The following is a 24,007-nucleotide window of genomic DNA, read 5'->3' as shown; positions in this document are numbered from 1 at the left end:
GAAGTGGTGCCCTAATTTATGAGTGTAAAGCTACTTAATAATAACACATACATTCCTACACCAGAGCGAGAGAGAGACCAGCGGTGGTCAAGCGAGTTAGAGAGTGAATGAAGACAGCAAGCCTCAAAGCTGTGAATCAAATAAATGTTATTTTCTGATTGTTTCACGGCAGTAATGTTCTAAAGCTCAAATTAACATGCCCACACCTATGCACACCTACACACAACCCTACAGGAAGGTGCAGCATTGCTGGATTTTGTGTGAATGCAGAGCTTCATCCTGTCCACTGCGGCCTCTCTGCTCTGTGTATGTGTAGTTCAGCCCTGCCCTCAGTCAAGCAGACAAACAGACCTTCAGCTCTTACATCCATGACACAGAGAAAGAGAGCAGAGTGGAGCAGAGGAGAGGGTGGGGAAGGGGTTGGGGGGTAGATAGTGAGTCTGCCTACAGGTGAGAATTTGACCACCTGGTGTCCTGCTGGTGCGGCCAAAACAACTTAGAGCTCAACACCCTAAAGTCAGTGGAGATGCCTGTGGACTTCAGAAAGAACCCAGCCTCACCCCTCCACCTCCTGGGAACCATCATCAGCCACGACCTCAAGTGGGAGCAGAACATCAACAGCTTCACCAAGAAGGCTCAGCAGAGGATGTACCATCGTAATCTCCTCCATCACCATCTGATATGCTGCTGCAACTGCCAAAGACAAGGGCAGACTGCAGTGTATCATCAGTGTATCATGGACTCTATCTCACTCATAGTCACTACTCTTCATGTGAAATCTATAACTCTATATAATAATAATCTTTATTGTCCACAAAAGTGGAAATTTGCCTTAGGTTGGTTGGTTAAAATACATCATAGTAAATCACAATACATACAATAATAAATAACACAACATGCTCAGTACACACAGCAATAATGGACATGGTTTCACTGTGAATGATGTTTACAAATTTAGCAAAGTTATTGCATTTGGTATGAAAGACTTTTTTCAAATGTTCTTGGTTGCTGCAGTGGCTCTTTAGCGTCTTCCTGAGGGCAGTTTTATGCATTCATTGAAAAGGGGATGAACAGGATCAGACACAATCTGTCAGGCTTTTAGTTTCACCTGCGTTTTATATATACATCCCAGTTGTTTCTAGTGCCATGTCATCAGTATATTTGACTGGCAATTGGCAAGTTGAATTCATAATTTGCATTTCATTAGTGTATAGGGTAAACAAAACAGGTGAGAGCACACAGCCTTGAGGTGTTCCTGTAGTCAGGCATTACCTGCGCTAATGAGAAGACCATAGATGGAATTTAGACTCAGTGGTCACAAAGCTGATTGGTCTTTAGTAGTTTTTTTTAATTTGGCCTTGAATGTATTAATTCAACTGCAGTTCTTCATATCACCAGGTAGGGCATTCCACTGAGTTGTGGCTTTCACAGAGAAAGCTGACTGCCCAAATGCAGTGCGACAAAATGGTATGGTACAAGCTTGTATAGAGGATATTCTGGAGGATCTAATAGAACTTACTGAGTGAGTATACACAAAGTCACATAGTGGAGGAGGGGCCAAACCATTTAAAATTTTAGAAACTAGGCACAAATTTGAGAATAATCTAAAATTCTCAAAGCTCAGTATATTGTATTTCTCCAGTACCCGACAGTGATGGAAATGCATTGGCTTTTTGTCAAGAGTTTTTAGAGTTTGTTTGTATAAGAACTCAAGAGGTTTTATGGCTGTGTATGTCAGTTTTCTCGCACATAGGGTCAGGCTATGATCTGATAAGCCAGTGATTAAATTATAACTTTTAGTTATTCTTTCTGGTTTGTTAGTAAATATCAGATCAATTTGTGTACTGGAGCATTTTGCAATCCTAGTTGAGCCTTTTACTGGTTGTTCTAGTTGGAATTTCTCTGTGATCATTTTTAGTTTTTTCCTTAGGTTTTATCCTCCCAGTTCCCATTAAAATCACCCAAAAGTAATAATTCTTTGTTGAGATTGCACTCTTTCTGTGAGAAAGATTGCAATCTTCTGACTTGTGTGAGTTGATCATAGAAAGTGTCATCTGCAGAAGGGCGCTTATAGACACCTATGATGTTAAAAGACATTTGTTGGGATAACATTATTTTTATCCCAACATATTCTAACGTGTTACCCGCATTGTAAACCACATGTTCACATTTGATGTTGTCTCTCACATAAAAAAGCACACCTCCTCCTCTTCCATCAGGTCTGTATCTTCTGAAACATCCGGACAATGTGAACACATTCACAGGAGTTGTTTGTTTCAACCATGTTTCAGTCAGACAGAGAAAGTCCAGATTTGAGTCAGACACAAGATGAGTTAGCTGATTGCTCTTTGCTGTTATGCTTCTGATGTTAAAATGTCCACCAAAGAGCCCCCTCGGTTTCAGCTTCGGGTCCCATAAGACTTTTGCATGATTGACAGTTTGGAAGGTTTTGAATAACCTCTACTTTCTCACTGCAGGGTTTCGACACGCAGTGGTGTCAGCAGCAGGTTTTGTGAGAGAGACACTGGACCTATCAAGGTTTCCACAGTCCAGTAGCGGAAAGTTATTCATTGAGACATCATGCCTGGTGTTAACAAAGTTAAGTCTGTTAAGGGAGAAGCCTGGCTCAGAAAGCTGTTGCTCATTCGTCACTGGCACCAGAGGAGTCCCGGACACATTCGGGCACAAATTAGCATCAAAGTTCTGCAGCGCTCCCGGGGTCACTGGTCCAGGATTAAGCTAAACATCAGCATGAAGAGGAGACTTGCTATTCTCCGAAATGGGATGGCAAATGACCGGTCCACTGGATCGGTGATCAGTGATTTCTGCTGATTACTCAACTTTGTAAGAAGTTAATTGATAAATTAAAACAATTTATAGCAATATTTTTGCAAGCATTCTCACTTTACTTTTAGTGCCTAAAATGTTTGCACAGTACTGTATATTTATTGTTTATGCATTATTTTTCATTAAAATCAGTATTTCAGTTCAGCGTGTAAGCACATGTAAACATGAGTAGTTGCGCTGAAAACAAAATGCACCGTTGCAGTGCCTGCAATCTTGATGGTATTTGGTCCAAAGTATTGGACCAATTGAAATTTTGACCTGATGGGGTGCTAAATGATTACTGACATTATCAATAATGATGCCTACAAAGTCAGATAATATACAGTATCTCCATCTGAAAACAATGAGTAATTAGTGATGTCTCTTTCTAGTTAAAATACAGTTTACTGCAATAAATCAATCTACAGTATAGGGGTGTGATCAGACTGGATACACTTTTAGTACAGAAAGGCTTTTGTTGTATAATTGATTTCTATGAGTTTAAACTATTGCGTATGCTGTGTTGACACTCTTGCTGTCTCACATTCTGTCTGTGCAGCGCAAAGGAAGGCTCAGAGTGCCTAAGTTTTAACAAGACTACAATGCCAGTTGTTATTGCCTACAATCCTGTGAGGCTGTAATCATCATTCTATAGTAGAAAACAATGTTCTTAGATCTTTACCCCTAGTGAGGCAAAAAAAAAATGTAACAATGTCGTCTGGCATGAGGGCGCCACCAGAGGAAAGGCCATGTTGTTAAACTAAGCCAAAAGAGTTTATCTTCTGCATACTTGCGAGCTACAACAACATAAGACATCATTATTCTTGGGATCGGGAATGTCTGTACCGAATTTATGGTCATCCATCCAATGATCACAATTAAATAGTTAGAAACCAGTCACAGCACCCACTGGAAATTGGTCAGTGGCCAGTAGACAGCCAATGAAAGATCAAAGCAGACATTCACATCAGAGATCATCTTTGAACAGAGACATGGGTTACCATCTCCTCTAATATAAAACCACCTGTTATCATGTGACTTGAGTTCCATACTGTGGTCGTGTGATGACAACTGATTAAACTACATCTGCTGATGAATACTGAGATACATTTGAAAATGGCCTTGAATTAAGATTTTATTTATTTCTACCATAACTACCATTGCCATGGTGAAAAATGAACTTTTATGCACAATAATTGAGATATTTTGCTCTTAATTAATGTTGGACTGACCAGTATCACCTTCCCTAGAGTCACACAACTAATGTGCAGAAAATCAAGCAGATCAGACTCCCATAAGACTTTTTAAAAACCAAAAAGTCACATGAGGGGAGCATTCTGTGCAAATGTTCCCAGTAGAGTAATATTTTGATGTAGTATGTCTAATTATGGTGGCACAGCTGTCACCCATAGAAATAGTTTTAAGTGCTCTTTTCTGTCATTTGGGTCTTTTAACTATTTTGAAATGTTAACTTTTTTAATTTTTGGTCCAGTTCCTCTGCTTTGTATACTTTTATACAGACCTCCTAAGCTAAATGGTTTTATTCATGAATTGTCTGAGCTTGTCTCTCTTGTTATACCCAAATATGATACAGTACTTATCCTTGGTGACTTCAATATCCATGTATGTTGTCCTACTAACCCTCTTTCCCTTGATTTCCTGGGTCTTATTAATTTAAACCAAATTCTTAAAGGTGCCACACATTCTAAAGGCCATACTTTAGATCTCGTCCTCACCAGTGGTTTTCTCCCCATAAATATGAACCTCATTGACTTTTATGTCTCAGATCATAAAGCCATTGTTTATTATGTTCCCTTATCTCCTCCCACTGGTAAGCCTTGTGCCACTGTCCTGTCATGTGTTCTTAATGCTGATTCTGCCAGTAAAATCTGTGAAGCTTTCTCCGATACATTAACCTTAAGCTCTTTTATCCAGCAACAGTGCCCATATGCTCTGGCTAATTCTTTCAACACTACAGGCCTATCCTTGATCATATTGCTCCTCATAAAATCAGAAAGAAAAGCATAATCCTTCTCTATTGCTCAATGAGTACATTCAGAGGTTACAAGTCTCCCTTGACATCCTAAGAAGTCACATGGTCAACTATCAGACTGCTGTTAAAGGGGCAAGATCAGCCTATTTCTCCAGTTTGATTTCTAATAATTCCTATAACTCCAAAGTTTTATTTAAGGTTACTGACTCTGCTGTGAACAGTTCCTCCACCCCTAATATTGAACTAGCCCTGAATTAGCAGAGGAATTTCTGAATTATTTTGTTAAAAAGGTGGAAAGTATTAGGGCTCAGATCATTTCAGACATACATTTCTTATCTGTCTCCCCTCAAACTGTGCAGTGCTGTCCCAATTTCAGCCATTTTCCCTCTCAGTCACAGAAACCTCTATTTCTCATATTATCCTCTTCTCAGCTTGATATTATTCCCTCTAAACTTTTAAAAGACGTATTGTCCACTCACAGTCCCTGCATTTTATCAATTATTAAGTGCTCCTTGGCCACTGGTATTTTTCCTTCTTTGAAACATGCAATTGTGTAACCCATGTTAAAGAAACCTAATCTTAACCCGCTCACCCTCAGCAATTATGAACCTATTTCTAAAAAATCTTTTTTATCTAAGGCGTTGGAGAAAGTTATTGCCTCTCAACTGGTTGCTTTTATGAATGTTAACAGCATTTTCGCTAACTATCAGTCTTGTTTTAGAGCTTTACATAGTACTGAGACGGCCTTTGTTAAGGTGACAAATGACTTACTCCTTGATGCAGATAAACGCAAAAGCTCCTTTCTGGTCCTGCTAGACCTGAGTGTGGCCTTTGATACAGTAGACCACTCCATCCTTCTACAATGTCTTGAAACTTGGGTTGGTCTAAAAGGGTCTGCTCTCAACTTATTATGCTCCTATCTGTCTAATAGAACCTTTTCTGATGTTGTTGGAAATTCATCATCTTCTGTTTCCTAGTTCACTCATGGCGTTCCTCAAGGGTCAGTCTTGGGGCCGTTACTGTTCTCCATTTATATGCTGCCTTTGGATCAGGTCATTAAGCATCATGTTAAGTATCACTGTTATTCTGACGACAAACAGTTATATGCCCCATTAGAATCCACTAATAACAGCCTAACCCTACTTACCGCCTGCCTTTCTGATATCAATTGCTGGACTTCTCCAACTTCCTCAAACTTCCTCAAACAGACAAAACAAAACTTATCTTATTTGCCACACCCAATTCTTTCAGTCAGATAGCCTGCAATCTTGGAGTCCTATCACATAACATGAAGCAAACTGCAAGAAATTTGGGTGTTTACTTTGATTCTGGCCTTTGTTTTGACCAAGTTAAGAAGGTTGTTGAAATGTGTTTCTTTCAACTTGAGTTAATTTCAAAAAATTAGATCCTTCTTATCCTTTGAGGGTTTAAACAGCATTGCCCATGCCTTTATTTTTTCTCGGCTAGATTTCTGTAATGCCCTCTACATAGGTATTACTCAGGCTTCTCTCTATTGCCTTCAATTGGTTCAAAATGCTGCTGCTAGGATTATCACTGATTCAAAAAAACAAGATCATATACCTCCAATTCTAGCCTCCCTGCATTGGCTTCCTGTTCATTTTCGCATTGATTTTAAAATTTTACTAACTAATTTTACTTTAATTATATCAAAGATCTACTAACCCCTTGTGTGGGCACCCTCTTAGATCGGCTGGTAGTGGCTTGCTGGTCATTCTCAGAGCCTGGCTGGTGACTAAGGGCGATCGGGCTTTTGCACTCCGGGCCCCCAAAGTCTAGATTGACTTTCCTGCTGAGACTGAGTTTGCTAAATCTATCACTGATTTTAAATCTCCTCTTAAAACATTCTTTTTTTTCTTTTTTTTTTTAAAAAAAGCTTTTATCTATGTGTGAATTTTATTTTATTTCATTTTATCATTTATATTTCATTATTCTTTTATTATATTTTATCTTTTTGTGTATTGTTTTTAATCTTTTTGTGTTTTATCTTTTTGCAGAGCACTTTGTAATATTGCTATATGAAAATTATTTTTATTATTATTTATCACTCTCGTCAAATAATGATACCTGTCAGACATTAATAATTGCTGCACTTGGTCCCCAAATACAGTACTTACAGTAGCCAGTCTATTCAGGTTAAAAAGATTTGTTCTGTATGATGGTGGCTGCAGAGACTTTGCCTTAGTTTTTAATGAACTGTGGCCCCTGGTAGTATATAAGGTAAGCAGCTGTCTCAACCAGTTTGTTGAAAAAAAAAAACAAAAAAAAAAAAACAAACCTATTAAAGATTTGACTGACAGCTTGGCTGCACGTCAGGGGTCAGGAAACGGCCACAGAGTTTTCACACCACAGCATGGATGCACACTATCCAGGTCAGAACACTGTCTATCCATCTCCACATTCTCTCCCTCACTTTGAAGCTGGGTTAGCAGAGGCTTTTCACCTTCCCTTTCATGACCTGCCTTGTCAGATTAACTCAAATCTGGGAGGCAGAGACTCTCAAGTCTGAGAGCTGTCACATGTTCACAGTGTCCACACGTGTGTGTGTGTGTGTGTGTGTGTGTGTGTGTGAAAAGCACAAGTTGTCTGCTACCCCATCGATTTGTATTTGAGAAGGAAGCAAAGGTGGGATGAAGATGGCAGAGTTTAGGATGACTCAACAATCAAATTTTGCAACGCCAAGTACAGACCACACCCACACACACCCGCACAGCTGATGCAATCTGAAATTTAAACCCAAGATACTGTACCAGATTGACTGATTTGAAAAAGCAGGGGAACATGTCTTTTCTCCAAAATTCATATTACTTACAATAAAATCCAGTCTAGTCTGACGGGTACAGGTAGTGTTTACTGAATACTGTGTGTGTGTGTGTGTGTGTGTGTGTCAGTCAGCTCATTGATCTTAAAAATCGTTTGTTCGGTTAAAGAGCCTTCTGTAATTGAAACTGTGTACTGTTTGACACTTTGATGAGGCTTCTTAATGTAGACTGGGAGCGCTCATGTCAAGGTTATAAATATGGTGCTGTTGAAAGCCTCTTCCTTCTCTCTCACACATGAGAGTGTGCATTTCTTCCATTTGTACAAGAACAGCTCCAAAGACAGATGTCTTCATACATGACTGCAACACACCTCAAACAGGACACCAAAACATGGGAAACAATAAGATCACATCACTGTGAAGAAATTTATACTGACAAGTGAACAAGCACAAAAGCTGCTTCTGTCCTTCTCACAAGCTTTGAGAACCATCGCGTTTTGAATAGAACCCGACCGATACATCAGCAGCCCAATGATATCACCCAATATTGGCTCATTACAGATTTTATCAGTAGATGTTTGCACAGTTGCAATATTGCATTTTTATGTATTTTTGGTCTTCATTCTTCTAACTGCAAGTGAAAATGTTTTTGTTGTATTTGTTTTGTATCTTTACTTACTAACTGTAGTAGAAGCACCGTTGGCAGAAATGCCAGCCTTAAGTCTATGTGGATATATCTCTATCAGCTTCAAACATGTTGGCACTGCAATTTTTCACCATTCCTTTTTTTTCAAAACTTCTCAAGCTCTGTCAGGTTGCAAGGTGATTGTGAGCGAACAGCATCCAGCCAAAACTTGATGTAATCTAGTTTATTGTTCAACTAATACTCAATAGATATTTTTATTTTAATGGTATAAAATAAATCTAACCAAATTATGGACTTATCGACTTCTTATCAGGTCTTTTTTTTAAAATTCAAAATACAATATAAAATAGCTCAAAATATCATATGAGTTTCATGTCTTCATTTAAGATGAAGGAAATCCTGAGAGAAGTTTGAAAGAGTGAAATGGTGTACAGTAAATAAGTGGACAATGCAGGTGCTCTAAACCTTAGAGGTGCACTAAACAAACTAGGACAGTAAATTCTAACTTTTTCATCAGTTGATGGACATGAATCCTGAACTTTGAACACAGGACTTTGAATTGATGGAATGCTCGACCATGTGTACATTGAGCTCTCGAGTTTGATCCTTATAACAGGAAACAATAAAGATGACACTAAATCACACACAGAGTCATACTTCTGCATCATTAGACACTATGAATTCATGTTCATCACAGCTGATTTGTAGTCATCGATCTTCATACATGGCCACTCACAAGTTCCCAACATTGTCATTTTTGATTTCTGACTGTTAAACACAACAAGACACTGTGCTCCACTTTAAATCATTCCAAAGGTCACACTGCCATCCGGTGTTGGTCCTGTGTCTCTACGGCTGTGTTCCGACAGCATACCATTGTACATTGTACTAACGGGAAGTGATAATATACATATCTCCATACATCAATCAAACCTCAACCTTGAAAAGGTTCTGTACAGTTTGTCTTAAATTTGGAGACTCAATAACCAGAATACAAAATGTTTGTTCATGTTTATCCACTAGGTTCATGCAACCGTCACATCACTGTCTATGATTTGTACTTTTCCAGCCGTAAGCTGCTCCACTATTTCTGATGTGCACTGCATCGTGGGACAAGTGTCCTTCAACACCACACTCAAAAACATATTTAGTACACATATGACATCTTTGTGTGTTCTTAAGTCATTGCACTTGTTTGAACTACATATTTTAAAACCTGTTGCGATTATTATGCTTGTATGTATTTGGTTGATAGAAGTGACACAGGTGGACTGGAGTGTTTCCTCAGGGACCACTGACTTTATTTGGTTTCATTTTAAAAACAAGGGTAAATGAAAAGTCAATCCCAACTAAAGATAAATTAATACAAAAGTTTCTCTTTTAAACTTTGAAAAATAGGTTTCTTTTGAATAAACTTTTACTAGAATCTTGCTCCCTTTCATGAAACCTTTAAGTTAACTTTTGAACAATACTGAAACAAAGGATCATTATGGAGCTAAATAAGAACAAAAACTAAAAGCAATGAAGACATTTGCATAAATCACACTGAATGATGAAACTGCCTCCTTCTGGAAATACAGCCACAGAACACTGAAGGCTCCATAGTCTCACTCATGTGTACTAACTCTTGTTGCTGCCTCCATTTTCTATAATCTTGCGCTTCTTCTCCTCTGTTGAAGCTTTAAAGACGTTGGCTCTGTAATACTGCAGCTCTTTAATGCTCTCTGTGATGTCATCCAAGGCTCTGAAGGAGAAAACAAAGGTTTTAACAGGTTTTAACTGTGTATTGTGCATATTACTCTCAACATTGAGAGTGAGTGCAGACCAAACAGTAAGGATCACTGCAGTTCATTTCAACTTGGATCTTATTTTCGCAGGTTTGGCCATCAGATCTGTTGGTTGTTCCTCCTGATTAAACAGACCACAAAGAGATCCCTTCTAAAAGCAATTTCAATGTGTAAGTGATGCATTCTAAAGTTTAGCTAAAGTTCATATGAGGCTGAGTGACAAAATTAAAGTGGTTATCTTTCAAAGTTACACTGTTTAAAATATTTTTGTGCAGTAACAAAGTGGGGTTTTGGTACCAATATGTCAGTAATTTTGGATGATACCCATTTATTTTTTTTCCACTTGTCCTGTTAGAGGGAAGGATCACTGCAAATCAATACGAAGTTGTTCTGGATGAAACATTTCCATCCTGATGGGAGTGGTCTCTTCCAGGATGACAATGCCCCAATTTACAGGGCAGGAGGGGTCACTGAATGGTTTGATGAGAATGACAATGATGTGAATCATATACTACGGCCTTCATAGTCACCAGATCTCAACCCAACTGAACACCTATAAAAGATTTTGGACTGATGTGTTAAACATCGCTCTCTGCCATCACCATCAAAACACCAAATGAGGGAATATCTTTTTGAAGAATGGTGTTCATCCCTCCAGAAGAGTTCCAGAGACTTGCAGAATCAATGCCAAGACTGTGGAACACCATTCTTATAACTTACAAATATCGATCCCTGCTTTCATTCACATATGACCCCATACAGGAAATGTTCCTGAACATTTCAGGGATAGACTACATGTGTTAAAGGGGCTAAAGTTAAGCAGAAAAACGTTTACCCAAGCTGTCTGTTGTAAACATCAATCACAGTTTACAGACACGCTTATACTTATGTTGTGTTCACACCAAATGCGAAGCAAATTTTTCATGCGATGAGATTACATATAAAGTCAACATAAAGTTTGCGTGTATTTGTGGCAGTAAATACGTGAAATTCGTGGTGTGAATGACGTGAAATTTGCCTCTTTCACATATTCACACAAGTTGAAAATATTCAACTTCAGCAAAACTTTCATGCATACCATGGGGCTGGACTGGGAGATTCAGCTGCGGCTTGCCAACAGACTGCTGCTGATTTCTGGAGGAGTAAACACACACCAGACCACTATACCAGTCACACCGCATTCTACTGTAATCCGTAGCCATTCACTGGCGGGAGGAGTTTGTTTTTTTTTCTTTTTAAAAACTTTTTAATTGATTTATCTTCCCTTTTGCATCTCAACCTCAACTGCAGCAAACACCGGAGTCACACACCCACCTCAGCTGCTATCATCAATAACAACCTAAATGCCAGTGACTTTACATAATTTTAAACTAGTAGGCTAGATATCTATGTGTATAAATGTGTCGCTGCCGTATTTATGCCTTTAGATTACATTATTTTGAGTGTCGATGGAGCAGCTACAATGCTTGCAAAGCATAGCTCTAATCAATCCAAACTCCATTCAGAAAATAAGCATTTTAAAAGTTGTTCGCTTGTCATCTTGTGGACAGACCTGCAAAAGAATGAATTCAGACTTTCACAAATCAGCATCACGATGTAGTTATTCCGGCATCCTTTTGATTTGTTTATTGTCTGTGGTTGTCATCTGGGAAGTGTAGTAAATAAATAGATTTTTGGGGGGAATTCTGTGTGACAGGTTAATGCAGTTTATCACAGCAGAAAGAACAGAGAAGAGTTGCTAATGTATCTCTCACTGTTTACAGATAAGTGTCGGTATGACTGTTGTTAACAGGAGGACTGAGCCTTATAACTGCAGGCAGACTGAGCTTCAGTAACATCACTGGCTGGCTCCCATTGTCCGGGTGGGGACTAGTTGGTGCCTGCCGTTTGCTCGCTGGCTGTTTGGGGTGAATAAGAACAAATGATCCTGCGGCCAGACTTGTGCGAATTACGCCAATAAAAAAATGTTCCTGCATTCAAACTTGTGCGAGTGACAAATGGTGAAAATTTGCTTCTCGTTTGGTGTGAACACAACATTACACTCACTTTCAGTTACACTCCATATAAAGTGGTTTAGGTCATCTGGATTAACTGTTTATTTGTACCAACGTGTCTGACTGACTAGTGACTAGTGATGTCACTGTGTTCACAGATCACAGAAGTTACTGTGTAGTGTTTTTGTAACAATAGGCTTAAACTACTACTACTCAGTTTAAATAAACTGGAGTGATCATTAAAGAAAGATTCAGCTGACAGGCTTTTGTTGATGTTTACTCATTGTTTACCTGTGGGTTGCTTTCTTGTGAGGTACCATCTTGTACTCGTCTGGAAACCACCGTCTGAAAGAAAGCACAAAACCAAATGAATCTCAGTTTGCGTTAAACTTGTCATACCCAGCAACATTAAAGATACTGTCATATTATCTTTCTTATGATTAACTGCTAAATAGAGACACTTTGATCATTGAATTACAAAACCTACTCAGCAACATTAAAAGTGGGCTTTTGACATGCAAACTGATGAATGGCAGAGAAGATCATTAATAAGGCTTGGATAAACAATAAGGCCTTAATGAGATGAGCAAGGAAAGTACCCTTTAGGTAAGCTAAATAGACAAAAATCAAATTACAATAGATTGTGTTCATAGGAGTGTTTCCATATCATGAGGCTACCTCTGCATTACAGAGCAAAGGAACAGGGGAGGGACAAATGTGGAATATATTCAAATATTCATTCACACTCTAATACAATCTCATCTGAACAAAACAGAGCACTCACTGAAAAAAGCCTCATTACAATGTCCAGAGGCTGAGAACTTTTCCACAACTTAGCAAACATCACACAAACTCTCAGACACTACACACACACACACACACACACACACACACACACACACACACACACACACACACACACACACACACACACACACACACACACACACACACACACACACACACCTACCTGCAAAGCTCCTTGATAGTGCTGACGTCAATGATTCTGTAGTGGAGGTGGTACATGAACTGTGGCATGTACTTGTCCAAGAACCTCTTGTCTGCATGCACAGAGTTGCCTGCAGGAAGAGGAATCATGGAATGTGACTGTAGGAGGCAAATCAGTTGAATAATACTCAAGTTCTGCTGCTGGTGCTAAAAAGTAACTCACCAGCGAGGGGACACTGTCCAGGAGGGGTGTGCTGTCTGACGAATGACAGGAACTCATACTCAGCTTGTTCCAGGGTGATTTTACTGTCCCGTACAGCCTGGGTCAGTCCTGACTAAAATACACAGTTGCACTGAACACTTTTAATAGAAACACTACTTTAAAAGGAATAGTTATGATATTTCATTCACTTTCTTGGCAAGAGTGATGAGATAAGATGATTGATACAGAACGCTTAGCTTAGGATAAAGACCAGAAGTAAGGGGGAAATGGCTAGCTTGGCTCTGTCCAAAGTTTAAGTATGAACATAAAAACACGTCTGAAGCTTATCGATTAACACACTCTTGTTTGTTTAATCTGTACACATTCAGAAATGTAGAACTGAGGTTATGTGCTGGGACTATTGATCAGACAACTCAGATCTACAGTATGTTGCTTTACAGTATTGCAAAAGTTGTCTTCAAATTGTTTTCTCAATCCATCAAGTGGCCTAAAGTATTTCTTTATGATATGGAGAAAAGTAACCAATAGTGTTATGTGAAGCCATAGCCACAAAATTTGTATTCCTACTCAATTATTACCAAAATTTAAAATGACACTTGGTCAGAGCCCAAACACAATTGTAATTAGACTCGTTTAGAGGAAGAAATAGACATGAAACCTAAAAAGAAACCTTGGGTTGCTGTTACATGTGTGAAGCACAAGCACAGTATCTAGTGTTTCCCCTAGATTGAGTGGTGTGGCCTGGTGGGGGGGAGGGGGGGCGGGGGGGGTAGGGTTAGGGGAACTGGAAGAAACTGCAGTCTCCTGACACACTGTAGTCTGTACTGTACATTTACCGCCAGAAAACTTACTGCTAACCTTTTCCTCTGTTCTGCAAAATACGTTGGGAGGGTGCACTTGATGGATTGAGAAAACAATTTGAAGACAACTTTTAAGGAGTAGGGCAGAGTGTAAGCGAGTGAGTGGTTAAGTGAGAGAGCGAGCGGCAGGAAAATAACAGTGAATGCGAGCGGAGCAGAGGAAAAGGTTAGCAGTAAGTTGTCTGGCGGTAAATGTACAGTACAGACTAAAGTGTGTCAGGAGACTGCAGTTTCCCAGGCAACGACACAGACGTTAACTTACGTTTCGAGACAGCGTTGCTCAGCGGCTCCTGAACGCTATTGATTTTTGAATGAATGGATATTTTGCGTTATTTTTGACATTTAAAAAATTATTTTTTGGCCTGGCTCGGGTTCTTGTTGGCCTGGTGGCCCTGTACTATTATAGGGGGAACACTGGTATCTGTTCAGCAACATACATGTGAGACTGGCAGCTGAAACGCCTCCTGTGGACATGGTGTTAATGACACAGTGGGTTTGTTTTGGGTTAATCACAGCAAAACTTTACCAAAACATTCATATGAGTGTGAACAGTGTAGAACATTTTAACAATACCTATCAGACACCATCAAATGGGAATCTTTACTGCTTGCTCAGCTGTTCTATGCTGCTGCCATGTTGACATTGAGACATAGCAATCATTTAATCTCTCCACATAGTCACAATGGAAGCTCTGCAGATCAGTGAACACTAGCAAACATGCTGAATTCATTTTAAGGACAGGGGAAAAAGCAAAATTCACAGTAGAGCTGTACCTGAATGAGGGTATTCAGTCAGAGTTGAATCACAGTGAGCACCTCAGGTTGATGCATCAGTTCATTTGCTTGTGGTTCGTGTTTTATATAGATATTTTTTTGTTTTTATTTACATTCAACATTATTAAAGATGTTCTCTCTTCATACACCTTACCTACAATTATGAGAAATATATTATTGCGTGTATGCAGGCGCATAATCCTGGTGGATTACTTTGTAATGTGAACGCTCTGTTGCCGCTGTTTATTAGGGGTGTCACGATTTCAATTCTAAACCGAAAATCGATCGAAATGAGCGTTCAATTTCGACCTTCAAAATCAAAAGAAGGATCGTAATTCCCCCTGTATTTTTTTTCTCTCCACCCCCACGTGCGTGCCTGAAGAAAAAAAATAAACATCTCAAAGACAACACAGCGTAGCTTACTGGTAGCCTGTAGCTGCATTACTTCTCGAGACACCATGGCCACTGCTGAAGTCAGAGATGATGGAGAAACAACAGAATTGGAAAACCCTCCAGCTTCCCTGAAGTCACCAGTGTGGCAACATTTTGCCTTCCCTGTGAGTTGTGTAAACAACGAATGCTTTGTTGACAGAAAAGCTACAGTTTGCAAGCTATGCTACACACTTCGGCAAAGCTGGAAATATATCGACAGATTCGAACTTCCCAAATCTTTAACTCATAAATGAAACGTTCTTAAAACACAATCAATGCCTCTTTCCTACAGTAACAAGGTGGATAATGAGCTGGTCTCTATGTACAGCCGACTGTGAGACGAATCTTATCTATCTAATCTATCTTATCTAAAAAGTGCAACACTTAAACTTAGTTTCTTAGAGGTTTTTGTGTTTTACAGTTTGTTCCCAATTGACTGGGGAAATAAGTTATTATTATGGCCTTAGTGTGGTACATCCCCCCAAAATAGGGAGGTTATATCACACCATGTGGCCTATCTTTTTAAAGAAGATAATATTGATTATATTACTGTATTTTCTCTAATAGTGGCCAGTATTCAATGAAAAGCCGGGTCTCCAATAATGGCCAGGAGTGTGGTCGACACGAACAAATAAAGGCCGGCCCCAAATACAGGCTGGGGAGGGAAAAACCAAGGATGGATTGAAGTCGTATTCAGACCAAATCAGGTGTTGCTGCGCACTGCTGCAGGCCACAAGATGGCGGTAGCTATATTTGAAGTACCATATAGGACCTGTGTAAGTGTCAGTGACTAGCCAATGCCACAACACTGCAGAGAGAGAACATGGCACCCAACAGATGAAAGTTTGATGTCGAATTCAAAGAGAGAGTTTTGCAATATGTGGAGGAAAATTATGGAGCAAAAGCTGCAGGACCTTTTGATACTGACCTGAAAAGAATCAGATACTGGAAAAAACAGAAGCGTGAGCTGCTGTTAGCTGACGAGGAAAGCACGGCTAGCTGGAGATGGGAGGAAGAAAGTTAGCTTAGACCTAGAGAGAGAGCTGATTGATATTTGATATTTGGCTGTGTTGTTAACTGGCTATTAATGTTTATATACAGCATAACGTTACCTCAGATTTGTTTAGTTTTTAACTGACACTGGCCTTATTTGCCCTCCGGTACATGACAGGTCATACTTCACACAAGTTAAATTGAAATGTTTGTGTAATGTTTCACAATAAAAGTCGGGAAATGAAGGCTTTTAATTTTATTAATAGCATAATGCAGTAACAAAAATTTAACAGAGCAAACGGAAGCAGATCAGAAAACAGGGACGCTTTGTACTAAAATATGAGCAAATATACTTATCAAACAGAGGGAATTAGGAATAAAGGCCTCTCTCTACCATAAGCCTGCTTCCAATAAAGGCCTGGTACCCTCTGCAGTTGAGGTAAATAAAGGCCTCAGCCACTACTAGAGAAAATACTGGTATGAACTGAAATTGAAAATATAAATGAGCGTTGTCAGGGCATAAAACTAATGATCTGTTGATCTTTACAATACAAGACTCAATAGTATAACAATGGCATCGCTGTTAGTGCTGAAAAAAAATGTAAAAATTGAAAACCATGACCTTGAAAGTCAAATCGAATCGTGGATTTAGAGAATCGTGACACCCCCACTGTTTATCTCACAACTGTCATGACAAAGATAAATCAGTTGTCCCCGCAATAAGTTGTAAAATCCTGTCTGTGAGTATTAGCCTACAAATGTTTGGTGTCTGGATTGTATTTCATTGTCTCACCAGTACCTTAAACAACATGTCCTCAGCATCGCAGCCTAACTTGTACCAACTCGGGGCTGATATCAGTGTTATGTGTTACAGTGTAATACAGTTCACCTGCAGAGCAGCCACTCCACACTGAACTCCTATAACCTACATGAGTCTCATGTTTTACCTTCAAGACCCATGTTTTAATGCCTTTGTTCATATTTTGTGACGTGAAACGTTAGATTTCCACACAGTCTGAGAAATAAAAAGTGTGGGCCCTGCTCACAGTTAAGTTATAAAATCCTGGTGCACCACAGAGCTCTCCTAATTGGCTGCTGACAGTGCTGTCAGCTGAATAGTAAATCATAATGGATGGCAGTTCAAAAATAGTTAAGCTGACATCTAGCTTTGTTTGACATCAGACTGGGGTCTGTCTTAAGATGCAAAATGGTTGAAATGTGCAAATGTGATATGTGATTTCATATCTATCTTTTCTTCAAGCCCCTGAGCAGACAGCTTACCTTGCCATGATGCTCTTTACACCACTCTGACATCCCATCCAGCAGCTCATCTGGCTGGTTAATTATCAAGTTGGGCCCCTGACAACCAAAAACAGAAGAGTTTAATTTACATGACAAATAGAAAATAACACTTCAGTGGTGTTAATGTTTATATTACCTCAGCCAGAATGTTCAGATCGGAGTCTGTGATAATGCATGCCATTTCAATGATCTTGTCCTTCTCAATGTCCAGACCTGTCATCTAAAAAACACATAGAGACATAGTTATGTGTTTAGTCATCTAAAGGAACATCACTTTACTCCTTATATAATATGCATGTGTTCACAACACAAGTCTGCTGTCACACATAATGCACATAATGTGTTATTTTGACATTCATGGCAGCGGTGGGAGTGATGGTCCATCTGTATTATGATGGTAATAGAAGGCAAAGACGACTGAATTTGGCGACTTAAAGATGCTTCACACATCCATGAAGGGCAAGGTTCTGCTGGGTAACTCTCACTTTTTTCAATAATATCGTATCAACTAGAATCTTTAAATGTCAAATGTATTCAAAAGCAGGCGTTACACATTTTAAAAAGGCTTCAAACTTCATTGAACAAAAAACAGCAAACGTTTTTCAGAAGGCAAAGCGGTGCAGCTGTTCACAAATTAGATACCAATCGATAACAACATATTTACACCCTCTCTGGTTAGCTTGGTGTAGCATTAGCTAACGTACATACAGTAAGTTAACTCCACAGCTACAAGCCCGTTTCAGTGAGTCTGGATGCATTATGAGCGCCGTGACTTGCCTCCAGGTCCACCCACACCATCCTCTGTGACATCGCAGGGGACGACATGCTGCTTTTTCCGGCCACCTGGACGTCAAAATCGGAACAGAATCTGGAAGTAAAGTCGAGACGTGTTCCCGGTGTGGTCGTGGCTATTTTTACACGGTTAAATGGTACTGAATGATACAGGAAGAGCTGTCTGCTGCAGACACTGCGCAGAGCCGCGAGGACCCACGCCGAATTCAGCAAGCAGACCGGCATCCTGGGCCAACTTCCGCTCTGAGCTGTCGTAAAAAAAACCCTACTTCATTCCTCTCAAGGGGCTTCTTCTTCTTCTTCTTCTTGTAAAATTTTGGCAGTGTGGGCGCTACTATGTGTATTACTGCCCTCTGCAGGAAATGTAAAACTGCTTCGTGATTAGCTGGTGGTACATGCATTTCTCCTTTCTTTAGGATTGTCTTTGCTATAGAATCGGCTATTTCATTTCCCTCAACTCCAGCATGCCCAGGAACCCAGATTTACCTCCTCTTAAAGCTGTCAGAGCAGCTGCTGAATCAGAACAAATGAGAACTTTCTTTGGTCTTATTTCTCTTTGCACCACAAAGCCCAAAGAATTGCTAATAGTTCTGTTTTGAAAACAGAGTTTCCACTTGTGATACGCTTGTCGATCCTAAGTCCAAGCTCAGCCCCATACTCGCCAAATCCTGCTTTCCCACTCTCTGGGTACCTACAGCCATCTGTGATATTTTCAAATAAAATCCCACTACTCTGTTTAGATAATGCTCTTTTTTGAAGCTATCACACTATTATCCTTTTCTTGTAAAAAAAAAAAAAAAAGAAAAGTAAGATTAATGTCCAGCTCTTGCATTAGCCAGAGAAGTACAGATAACCAGTCCATATGTTTTGCTATGCTTTCCTGCTCCATTCTCAGTATCCTGGCCCACTGATTTATACTGCTGAAAAATGGTCTGTTTTTGATCTTGCCACCTGAATCCCATGACCCTTGCAAAAGACACCTAACGGGGAAGGTTTGATGGGAGCCACTTGATTTTACCCAGTACTGCAGCCCCAACTTAATGTGCCTTAAGCATAGGGCATTTCTCCCATTTCAATAAGCAGTGCAGGAAATTGGGGAGGTTTTTAAAGCCCCATAACAGAGTCTCAATGCCTTGGTCTGCAGAATATCTAATTTTCCAAGCACTGACTTAGCGGCAGAGCCAACAAAACAGCCATAATCAAGCACAGATCTTATCATTGCCTGGTATATTAAATGCATGGTCTCCCTCTCTGCCCCCCAATCACATCCATACAGACTTCTCATTACATTTAACACTTTATTACATTTTGTCAGTATTTTTGCTATGTGAACAGCCCAAGTCAATTGTTCGTCACACCAAACACCCAGAAATTTAAAATCTTTCACTCTCTCTAGTGAACGTCCATACATGTGCAGCCCAAGATTAGGTAACTTTCTTCTGAAACCAAAGATCATTAATTTAGACTTTGCCGGTGAGATTTTAAAGCCCCATTTGTCTGCCCATTCCTCTAAAGCCCTTTGAACTTGTTTTAAAGTAAACTCTGTATTTCTTCCTCTTCTCCAAATGTCGCCATCATCTGCAAATAAAGACTGTCCAAACCCTCTTCTAATGCTCCTAAATATATCATTTATCATTATATTAAATAAGACTGGGGTAATTACACTTCCTTGTAGGTTACAATTTTCTATTTCAACAATTTTTGAACTTTTCCCACCCACTGTATTGTTAGAACATCTTTAATCCAATTGAACATTCTACCTCTATCTCTTAAATCATAAATTTTAATCAGTCCCTCCTACCACAAAGAATAATCCTCTTCTCACACCGCATTAAACAAAGCTACAATTTCTTCTAGAACAAAATCATCCAAATGTTTAAATAATTCATAAGACAGCCCATCTCTCCCAGGAGTAGTGTTTGCCCCAGAGTAAATAGCATCCCTCAATTCTTTCATAGTAAAAAACAAATTTATCGGATTGTCATTTTCTGAACTCCTATCCAACTTTCACTGATTAATTAATATCAGATTGGTCCTCATCAACTCCCAGATTTCCAGAGCGGTGCACTGCTTGAAAAACATCAACATACATGTTAGCTTTTTTGGATACTACTTCCACCTCACCATTCTGTAAAACTGGAATAGGTCTTCTTTTATAAAGTCCTGACATTCCGTGTACAGCTGACCACAGGTGCCTTACAGGAGTCTCATGGCCTAATGTTTCACAAAATCTCCTCCAACTGTTTCTTTTTGCATTTTTAATTACTCTTCTTGCTACTGCCCTTAGTCTCTTATATTCCACTGCATAACACAGCATTGGATGTTTTATTAATTTTCTATATTCTCTATTTCTGTTCCTTACAGCTATATCACGTCCCTTATTCCACAAAGGAACCAACACATGTGATCTGGGATTCTGCTTCATAGGAATAGTACAGTGAGATTTCTTATGGATCATCAACATTTACATTTTTCATTTAGCAGACGCTTTTATCCAAAGCGACGTACATCTAAGACTGATACAACACAAGCAGGGATCTAGTCAGGAGACAACAACATGAGTAAGTGTCATAAAGCTTAAGTTTGAGTCCGATAGGACGTAAATGCCAACAGGGGGTGCACCAAGGCAATGCATAGATTGCATAGAAGTAGATTTTTTCTTTAAATTTTTGTATTTTTGTTTTTTCTCTACCTTCAGTCCCTCAAGAGCAGAGGTGTTTGCAAGCAAGAGTCTAGCTAGCAACTTAGGGCCCCGTTGTGGTGGTGGTACCAGGTGCCTTTCATTGGCAGAGCGTAGTGAGCAGGACGGAGTGTAGACCTGAATGAGGCAATTCAGGTAGGCAGGAGCCATTTTAGTTGCTGTTTTGTAAGCAAGTGTCAGGGTTTTGAATTTTATGCAGGCAGCAACTGGGAGCCAGTGGGGGGATATCAACAGCGAGGTGACATGTGCTGTTTTGGGTTGGTTGAAGACCAGATGTGCCACTGCGTTCTGGATCATCTGCAGAGGTTTGAATGTACATGCGGGGAGGCCTGCAAGTAAGGAGTTGCAGTAGTCAATGCATGATATTACGAGAGCCTGTACCAGAAGTTGTGCTGCATTCTCAGACAGGTAGGGTCTGATCTTCCTGATGTTGTACGGGGAAAAATGACATGACTGAGCAACTGAGGCCACGTGAATTTTATGGGTTAGTTGGTCATCAATCATGACATCCAAGATCCGGGCAGACTTTGTGGGCATGAGTTGGGTCGATTCAAACTGGATGCTGATGTTTTGTTGTATGGGAGGACAGGCTGGGATGACAAGGAGCTCAGTCTTAGAGAGGTTGAGTTGAAGGTGGCGTTCTTTCATCCATGCTGATATATCGGTAAAACATGATGAGTCTAATAATGAGATAAATGTAGTGCTAACACTATCATTATCGATGTCTACATGAATATTGAAATCACCTACTATAATTACTTTATCTGTACAAAGGACTAAGTTTAATAAAAACTCTGAGAATTCAGATAAAAATTCAGAGTATGGGCCAGAAGGACGGTACACTATACCAAGTGGTTGGTTCTCACATGACGTGACTCCCTCCCAAAGTCACACCAGCCACCTTAAATTTTGTGCAGTGTCATCTCACCACATCACATCCACCATCATAAGATCATGTGACGTCAGCTGGCCAGATCACAGTGGCCATTTTGTCACCCATACACACACTCATACACATACACACATACACACACACACACACACGCTTTTGTGTACAGGTTTTGACCATACACAACTGCTGTCTTATGTGTGTCGTTTGATTAGTATTAGTTGATAGTATAGTGTTTGTTAATTGAAACATTTGTTGACTTTGTTGATTCTTGTGAAGATTAATAAATACTGTTATAGCTTTAAAGAGAAGTCATTTTGTCATTATTGTATATGTTTATTGTGATAAGTGGCTGATTGAGAGAGTCAGAGCTCGGACTTAAACCTTCACTGTTCACTTAGTGGTGCTGATATCCCAGATATTAGCTCTGAGTTAGTGAATTAGTGAATTAATTGTTTATGAGACTACCTTATTGTTTGGTTATTGTTCCCAGTTTTCGGGTGGTGCCCCTTATTATATTATTATAAGTTATAAGTTCCTTATTATAAGTTCCCAACTCACTCTAGCGCTTTTTATCGGTTTACGCCAAATGGACTTGGAGGCAAGAGACCCAATCTCTCCCTGTTCTGTGCACTTTTGGGCAAGAGAATACCAATTTTCTCTCCCTTAGGCAAATTTCTCCAAGGAATTCCCTTTTCTACGTTTAGAACCGAGACAACAAACACCAACAAACAAAAACTTCAACCACAATCAGTGTGTGCTTTAAACTACACTTATACAGTTTTAGAATTTGAAAAAATAACAAAATACAATTTCTGCAAATTTAACATGCCAAATCTCTATAATCCACCAAGAGTTACATGCACTTACTGCATCTCATTTCACTGGAAGGAAGAGCACAGGCATCTCTGAAAAAAAAACTATGAGATAGAGTCGAGGTTTTCCTCAGTTACCTAATGCAACTGCCCTGGCCACCAGGATGATTGTCCTTCCTTGAAATGGGCAACAGGTTACTGCATCTCAGTGGGACCTCCAGATAATGTCATGGAAATTGTCTGAAAACACTAAACACACATAAGAAATAATACACAAAACACTGCTGGGTTGAAGATTAAAAATTATTTTTTTACAATGAGGAGACAGAATACAATGATTTGCATCAGTTTGTCTCAATGAACAAAGAGCAAGCCTAATCTATTATAGTTTCTGAAGGAACAGAGAAATGATCTGTGATTGGTCATTGTATCAGCTTATATGATTATAGCCAGTGGCACACAGCCATGAGATATACATCTGCATGCACATGTGTGTTACATGAGAGTCACATTGCCCAGAGGCTCAAGAGACCAAGGGCCCTAAAGCAGGATGTGGCCTTTGACCACTCAATGTGTTTTGTTCATACCAAGAACCAGAGTATTACCTTATTCTGATTTAAGCCAGGATGGGAGAAGGAAGTAGGCCTCCTCAAGAATAAAAGGGGAGAACATTCCTTACCCTATGACATTCACAGTAACAGGACAAAAAAGTAACAGTTTTACTTCCACAATTCTGTATTAAAATTATAAGCCAATCATTTTGTCTTTCATTATTTGCACAGCTCTGACATTATTTTTGCAAGGATCCTAGTGTATTATATTGATTAGCAGCCACATATTTCTCCTTCTCTATTTTTCTGTTTAGTGTCTTCAGGTTAGGCTAACCCGTCATTGCTAACTTCAGAGCTAACCCCCAAGCTGCAGCATTTATTTACTGACACACTGTAGTCTGTACTGTAGATTTACTGTCAGACTGACAACTTACTAACTAACGACAACTAACGTTAAAAGTAAAGTTAGGCTTTGCTGTCTGCTTCCCGACTCATTCTAAAAAAGATGAGAAAGCAAGAGAGAGAGCACTAGCAAGAGAGAGAATGAGAGAAATAGAAAGCAGCAGTGGTCGAGCAATTTAGAGAGTGAATGAAAAGAGGAAGTGCTGGTAGCTAGAATGCTGGTAAATCAGATCAATAAAATGTTATTTTCTGATTGTTTCACAGCAGTTACGTTCTGGAGGACAAATAAACACGCCCACAC

The 24,007-nt window shown here is 39.5% G+C and overlaps 1 protein-coding gene across 1 annotated transcript; it reads right to left on the bottom strand.

Moving 5' to 3' along the window:
- Window positions 1-9,521: 9,521 nt before the first annotated feature.
- smfn (small fragment nuclease) lies at window positions 9,522-18,610 on the bottom strand. The gene is made up of 7 exons (XM_044371277.1): window positions 18,334-18,610; window positions 17,693-17,776; window positions 17,536-17,613; window positions 13,197-13,308; window positions 12,996-13,104; window positions 12,317-12,370; window positions 9,522-9,988 (listed from the first exon to the last, which is right to left on the bottom strand). Exons 1-7 carry the CDS (start codon window positions 18,571-18,573, stop codon window positions 9,865-9,867), a joined length of 801 nt encoding a protein of 266 aa, XP_044227212.1. The 5' UTR covers window positions 18,574-18,610; the 3' UTR covers window positions 9,522-9,864.
- Window positions 18,611-24,007: the final 5,397 nt, after the last annotated feature.

The sequence above is a fragment of the Thunnus albacares genome, chromosome 13, assembly GCF_914725855.1.
Source record: "Thunnus albacares chromosome 13, fThuAlb1.1, whole genome shotgun sequence".
Taxonomy (NCBI): Eukaryota; Metazoa; Chordata; class Actinopteri; order Scombriformes; family Scombridae; genus Thunnus; species Thunnus albacares.
The sequence above is the reverse complement of the archived record's forward strand: the minus strand, read 5'-3'. Positions and strand labels throughout refer to the sequence as shown.